Source organism: Tupaia chinensis, unplaced genomic scaffold (assembly GCF_000334495.1).
Source record: "Tupaia chinensis unplaced genomic scaffold, TupChi_1.0 Scaffold000217_1, whole genome shotgun sequence".
Lineage (NCBI taxonomy): Eukaryota > Metazoa > Chordata > Mammalia > Scandentia > Tupaiidae > Tupaia > Tupaia belangeri.
This window is the reverse complement of record NW_006159692.1, coordinates 7,236,468-7,243,788: the sequence shown is the minus strand read 5'-3', so window position 1 is coordinate 7,243,788 and position 7,321 is coordinate 7,236,468. Positions and strand designations below refer to the sequence as shown.

At 41.1% G+C, this 7,321-nt stretch overlaps 1 protein-coding gene and 1 pseudogene across 1 annotated transcript; both read left to right on the top strand.

Annotated features, from left to right (window-relative positions):
* The first annotated feature begins 177 nt into the window (after positions 1-177).
* LOC114004454 (zinc finger protein 32) lies at positions 178-4,323 on the top strand. Its single transcript, XM_027771479.1, has 3 exons — positions 178-1,462; positions 2,136-2,275; positions 3,602-4,323. Exons 2-3 carry the CDS (start codon positions 2,206-2,208, stop codon positions 4,321-4,323), a joined length of 792 nt encoding a protein of 263 aa, XP_027627280.1. The 5' UTR covers positions 178-1,462; positions 2,136-2,205.
* Positions 4,324-4,484: 161 nt separating this feature from the next.
* Positions 4,485-6,900, top strand: LOC114007703 (zinc finger protein 32-like; annotated as a pseudogene).
* Positions 6,901-7,321: the final 421 nt, after the last annotated feature.

Sequence of the window (7,321 nt, the reverse complement as noted above, 5' to 3'; positions counted from 1 at the left end):
GGGCCTGAGGCGGGGGAAGGTCCGCGTGAGCAGCTGGGCCCCTGGACCTGCCGCGGCCGGGCTGTGCGTAGGCAGGCCCCGCCCTGGCCAGGGGAGTTGAGGCCACCGGTAGGCGGCTTGCCTGAGCGTTTCCCGAGAGGTTAGGAGGAAGGCGTAGGCTCTCCAGGGAGGGGAGAAGAGCAGACCCGTCAGTGGAGAAGAGGAAGAGGGGCAAACTGGAGTCGGGCGTGGGCAAGTTCACCCCTACCTAGAAGCTCCTCATCCTGGGAGTAGCCCCCAGGAGGGTCCCAAGAAGGCAAAATGTATCCCCTCTGCTAGTCCCCCACCTGAGGATACTGGATTTTAGGCCTTAAATCGCAGACTGAGTCGAAGACCCCTCAGTGTGGTTCTTTTATTCTCCCAGGAGCTACCTGATAACCTGTTGCATAAGGAAGACAGGAGTGAGGACTGTTGAGTTATTTGCTCAAGGTCATATACTGGAGGAGCCAAGGCAAATATCCAAATGTCCCAGGGCCTAATTCTGAGCTTTTCTTAAAGGATAAATTAGCCTTTCTGATAGGAAAAGCAGTATTTTCTTTCATAAAGCCACTTTGTTCAGATCGTCCAAAAACTGATTCCTTACACCTGTGATCTAGGCTGAGCACTATGCCAGGTTCCCCTAATTAATCAAGGAAATTACTGAGATGTTAATTATTGAAGCCCCCACAGCATGTGGTGGGGCATAAATGTAAATTCTACTGACTTGTTCTGACTAAATTCCCTTTTTTTAGAATCCCCAGTGACAGAGTCCAACCCCAGGTAGCATGTGCCATGTACTTTTTCACTGACTCTGGATATGCAGTTGTACAACAGTAGTACCTTGAGGTCCCAAGTGATGTGCTGGCACTCTGGTAGGAGATTCCCTTGTAACTTGTATACCAAGCTGGAAATGAGTCCTCCAAATAAGAGTTTAAAATGCCACTTGTGGTCATCACTACATGGAGCTCAACTTGTAGTGGTCAAGAAAAACCAAGTGCTTAGACTAACAAAACAAAAAATTGTAGCATCCACTAAATGAGGAGGCCAGTGTTTTGGTAGGACATTGAAGGGGAAAACAGTATGTTGAACCACTGCATAAACAGTTACAATTCAGTAAGTAGAGTCCTAAGGGAAGGAAGAATATTTCAAAATAAATAAATAAAAAGTAGAAAAGGGTAAAATAGAGCACATAAAAGAGAATTCTTTGGACCTGGAAAAATAATTCATTCTGGTCAAACACTGTTCCCTTCTGTCTCATTAAATAAGAATTCTCAGCAGCTTTTTAGTGATGAGAAACTAGAGAATTATCGAGTAAAAGAGTGTAGGTTTTGGATCCAGAAAGTCTTGGATTTACATTTTTGTTCCACCAACACTCTTGACTGGAACTTTGGGCAAATTACTTAGCCTACTTGGAGTGTCTGGGGCTTTGTTCTGGGAGTCCAGGGTAGGTCTTCCTTTTCTAAGAATTGATAAGTATCTGTACTTCCTTAGAACTGGTATTCTCATATCTTCAGAAGTAGGAGAGGAGGGAATCTGGGTCTGGAACCTCCTAAGAATTTTTCAAGGGTAACATGAAATCCCTTCTTAGATCCTATAACCTATGGGGAACTGAAAAAGAGAGCTGGAGCTATTTCCTTCATGGAACCAACCAATCATGAAGGCTGAAATGTTGAATTTTTAGATTTTGAATTTTTCTGGGGCTTGAAGGATAAAATAGTACGTGGTTAAGTGGAGAAAAAGAGTGGGAGGTTCAAATCACATGCCAAGACAAAAGTACAAGCAGAAGTGACCATTAACTTGGGATTGGCAGAAAGAAATACATGTTAATGTGTTCTCTGCTTTCCCAGCTCCTGTTTCTTCCTGGACTCATTTGTGTGGGGTCCTGATACCTTTGGGCCCATGTTGCAGTGACATTATAAGTGATGATATTACATCAGAAAATCTAGCTTTCTTCAATTTACTTGCACTCCAAACTGGAGTTCCTGATGACTTTCTCTTTCTCACCAATTTTCCTGTCCTTTCTTGTTGGTGGTGTTTTGGTTTTGACTTTTTAAAAATTAATTTCTTTTTGACGAATCAGGAATATTGTTTTGGTTTTGTTTGTTGTTCCCCCTCAGGTGCTCAGGAACAGCCCATGGAAGAATCATATGAAGAGGCGGTGACTAAGGACGTAGAGCAGGAGTGGACATGTTTGGATTTCCAACAGCTACCCTGCTGGACTGTCATGGAAGATATGCCCAGAATGTAGCATTTTTCAGTGAGTGAGTCAGTTGATCACTGGGATACCCTCAGCTCACAGATATTTAGTACCTCTATCCTCAGCCCTGGTCAGCATTCTGATGAAGCAGAAGAGACTTTCTTTTGGTAGAATTCGCTATTCTAAGGGTTATAGGAAAAGCTTGCAAGCTGGAGTTATAAATAATAGTAGAAATAGAGAACAATTTTGATATGGCTGTGATCTCTGAGAGAATGGATGAACAGTTTTAAATCTCAGCACTATTGCTAAATAAGAGTAAGGCAAGAGAGCAAGAAGAACTTTTCCCTAAGATGACACAAGGAAACTGTTAACAGTGATGAATGGAACTATATTTAAAGTTTAGTAGAAGGCTTAGATGCGGGGCAGTATTGGAAAATACTGTCAATAACTGTACAAAGTGTTTGAAAATAACTTCTAAGCCAAAACTGATTTCAGTTCCACCATAGCTTAGTAAACTGTAAATAGCATGAATTTTAAAAGAAATTCCTATATTTTACAATTCTCCTGGCTAGATCTGCAGTGTCAGTTAAATTCCTTAGCTTCCTTAAGCCCCATGCTCTTCATCTGTAAAATTGAACACTAAACTCTATCTTGTAGGGCTGCAGTGATTCTGTAAGAGTTCTGCTACATACATGGGAACATCAAGAAGTTCATGAAAAGTGGAATTAAAGTACAAATTTCATTCCAAAAAACTTTGAAATCTGTGCACAGTATTTTCGTAATACGCATTTTCCATTAACTTCTTGAAAACCCTTCATATTTTCTGACAAGAGAGCAGACTGGAGCAGAAGTGGTTTTCTCATGAAGCCAGTACAGCTGTAGCTTCAGGACCCCTCACTTGTATTAGAATCTTCAAGGCCCTATGCCTAATTTTTACTTTTTCCTAAGGAGTTGTCCATGAAACTTTAAAGCTTTGGACCCTATACAACTTGGATTCACACCTGTTTTGGAGTCAGATAAAACTTAGATATTGGACTCTATGTAATCCCATGGTTTTCTGAGCCTGTTTTCTTAACCTGTAAAATATAGTCATTTATACCTCACGAAATTATTTGGGTGGCTAAATTAAATTAGAGGCAGTACATTGCTGTGGAACATTTCTGTGTTTGAACCCCAACTCTAACTTACCCAGCTTACCTTTGGCAGTTTCCCTTTGCTTTCATTACCTATAGTAATCACAGAGGATTGATTTTAACATTAAATTATCTGTGAAAAGTTTATAGTATAATGACTGACACATAATAAGCACTCAAAAGGGTTTTTTTTTATTCCCTATTCTCACTCAGCATATTGGTGCATCTTACATGACTTCTCTCATTTTACCAGATGTGATGACAGAAACCCACCACAAATATGATCATTCTGAGGCCACAGGATCCTCAAGCTGGGACTTCCAGAATTCTTTCAGAAGAGAGAAGCTGGAACAAAAATCCCCAGATTCTAAGACACTACAGGAAGATTCACCTGGAGTAAGACAGAAGGTCTATGAATGCCAAGAATGTGGAAAATCTTTCCGGCAAAAAGGTAGTCTAACATTACACGAAAGAATCCACACTGGTCAAAAACCTTTTGAGTGCACCCACTGTGGAAAAAGCTTCAGGGCCAAAGGCAATCTTGTTACACATCAGCGAATACACACAGGAGAGAAGCCCTATCAGTGCAAGGAGTGTGGGAAAAGCTTTAGTCAACGAGGTAGTCTGGCCGTCCATGAGAGACTCCACACAGGACAGAAACCCTACGAGTGTGCTATTTGTCAGAGGAGCTTCAGGAATCAAAGTAACCTTGCTGTTCACAGAAGAGTTCACAGCGGCGAGAAGCCCTATAGATGTGATCAGTGTGGAAAAGCCTTCAGTCAGAAAGGAAGCTTAATTGTTCACATCAGAGTCCACACAGGCCTGAAGCGATATGCCTGTAGCCAATGCAGGAAGAGTTTCCACACAAGGGGGAATTGTGTTCTGCATGGCAAAATTCACACAGGAGAGACACCTTATCTGTGTGGCCAGTGTGGAAAAAGCTTCATTTGGGCCCATGTTGCAGTGACATTATAAGTGATGATATTACATCAGAAAATCTAGCTTTCTTCAATTTACTTGCACTCCAAACTGGAGTTCCTGATGACTTTCTCTTTCTCACCAATTTTCCTGTCCTTTCTTGTTGGTGGTGTTTTGGTTTTGACTTTTTAAAAATTAATTTCTTTTTGACGAATCAGGAATATTGTTTTGGTTTTGTTTGTTGTTCCCCCTCAGGTGCTCAGGAACAGCCCATGGAAGAATCATATGAAGAGGCGGTGACTAAGGACGTAGAGCAGGAGTGGACATGTTTGGATTTCCAACAGCTACCCTGCTGGACTGTCATGGAAGATATGCCCAGAATGTAGCATTTTTCAGTGAGTGAGTCAGTTGATCACTGGGATACCCTCAGCTCACAGATATTTAGTACCTCTATCCTCAGCCCTGGTCAGCATTCTGATGAAGCAGAAGAGACTTTCTTTTGGTAGAATTCGCTATTCTAAGGGTTATAGGAAAAGCTTGCAAGCTGGAGTTATAAATAATAGTAGAAATAGAGAACAATTTTGATATGGCTGTGATCTCTGAGAGAATGGATGAACAGTTTTAAATCTCAGCACTATTGCTAAATAAGAGTAAGGCAAGAGAGCAAGAAGAACTTTTCCCTAAGATGACACAAGGAAACTGTTAACAGTGATGAATGGAACTATATTTAAAGTTTAGTAGAAGGCTTAGATGCGGGGCAGTATTGGAAAATACTGTCAATAACTGTACAAAGTGTTTGAAAATAACTTCTAAGCCAAAACTGATTTCAGTTCCACCATAGCTTAGTAAACTGTAAATAGCATGAATTTTAAAAGAAATTCCTATATTTTACAATTCTCCTGGCTAGATCTGCAGTGTCAGTTAAATTCCTTAGCTTCCTTAAGCCCCATGCTCTTCATCTGTAAAATTGAACACTAAACTCTATCTTGTAGGGCTGCAGTGATTCTGTAAGAGTTCTGCTACATACATGGGAACATCAAGAAGTTCATGAAAAGTGGAATTAAAGTACAAATTTCATTCCAAAAAACTTTGAAATCTGTGCACAGTATTTTCGTAATACGCATTTTCCATTAACTTCTTGAAAACCCTTCATATTTTCTGACAAGAGAGCAGACTGGAGCAGAAGTGGTTTTCTCATGAAGCCAGTACAGCTGTAGCTTCAGGACCCCTCACTTGTATTAGAATCTTCAAGGCCCTATGCCTAATTTTTACTTTTTCCTAAGGAGTTGTCCATGAAACTTTAAAGCTTTGGACCCTATACAACTTGGATTCACACCTGTTTTGGAGTCAGATAAAACTTAGATATTGGACTCTATGTAATCCCATGGTTTTCTGAGCCTGTTTTCTTAACCTGTAAAATATAGTCATTTATACCTCACGAAATTATTTGGGTGGCTAAATTAAATTAGAGGCAGTACATTGCTGTGGAACATTTCTGTGTTTGAACCCCAACTCTAACTTACCCAGCTTACCTTTGGCAGTTTCCCTTTGCTTTCATTACCTATAGTAATCACAGAGGATTGATTTTAACATTAAATTATCTGTGAAAAGTTTATAGTATAATGACTGACACATAATAAGCACTCAAAAGGGTTTTTTTTTATTCCCTATTCTCACTCAGCATATTGGTGCATCTTACATGACTTCTCTCATTTTACCAGATGTGATGACAGAAACCCACCACAAATATGATCATTCTGAGGCCACAGGATCCTCAAGCTGGGACTTCCAGAATTCTTTCAGAAGAGAGAAGCTGGAACAAAAATCCCCAGATTCTAAGACACTACAGGAAGATTCACCTGGAGTAAGACAGAAGGTCTATGAATGCCAAGAATGTGGAAAATCTTTCCGGCAAAAAGGTAGTCTAACATTACACGAAAGAATCCACACTGGTCAAAAACCTTTTGAGTGCACCCACTGTGGAAAAAGCTTCAGGGCCAAAGGCAATCTTGTTACACATCAGCGAATACACACAGGAGAGAAGCCCTATCAGTGCAAGGAGTGTGGGAAAAACATTATACGGAAGAATCCATACTGGTCAAAAGCCTTGTGGATGCACCCACTGTGGAAAAAGCTTCAGGGCCAAAGGCAATCTTGTGACACATCAGTGAATACACACAGGAGAGAAGCCGTATCAGTGCATGGAGTGTGGGAAAAGCTTTAGTCAACAAGGTAGTCTGGCTGTCCATGAGACTCCACACTGGACAGAAACCCTACGAGTGGGCTATTTGTCAGAGGAGCTTCAGGAACCAAAGTAACCTTGCTGTTCACAGAAGAGTTCACAGCGGCGAGAAGCCCTACAGATGTGATCAGTGTGGAAAAAGCTTCACCCAGAGAGGGAGTCTGGCTGTGCACCAACGAAGCTGCTCACAAAGGCTCACCCTTTGACCACTCTTCAAAGGAAGTTCATTTTATGAATTAAGAATACAAAATTATCTGAGATCAAGCAACCTATCCGATTCTATGGAATTAATGGAGAATCTTTTGAGAAAGACTTACATCAGATAGGGCAAACTGACTTCTCCTTTCCCCCAAATGAGTATGAAAAATAAATGTCTTGTTTATTATCATTATTATGTATGTGTTGTAATTTCTGTTTATTCTGACCTTATTTTCAAGGTACCCACCATTAATCTAATGCCACACTAGAGATTGTTCTGTGTGTAGCAGTTAAAGAATTTAGATTTGGGACCAGCAGTTAGTGTAATGGCTATGTCGCTGGACTCCCACGTAGTCGACTGCGGTTCGAGTCCTGGACCTGGTGGCTTAAACTCACACCGGGCGCGTGTGTGTGTGTGCCCAAGATCCCAAGAGGAGAATGGAGGAGAAGGGATTGCAGCGTGACCATCCCCTCTGGGGGGGGGTGATTTCTCGCTTTTTGTCTCTCTGTCTCTCTCTCTGTCTGTCTGTCTGGCGAGTGCACGCACCCTATAGCAAAAAACCTCTCAAAAAATAAATAAATTGGTTTTAAAAAAAAAAGAATTTAGATTTGTAC

Coding starts and splice junctions, on each gene's coding strand:
- LOC114004454 (XM_027771479.1), top strand. CDS start 2,206: ATGTTTGGATTTCCAACAGCTACCCTGCTGGACTGTCATGGAAGATAT. Junction 2,276..3,601: donor CCAGAATGTAGCATTTTTCA/GTGAGTGAGTCA, acceptor TCATTTTACCAG/ATGTGATGACAGAAACCCAC.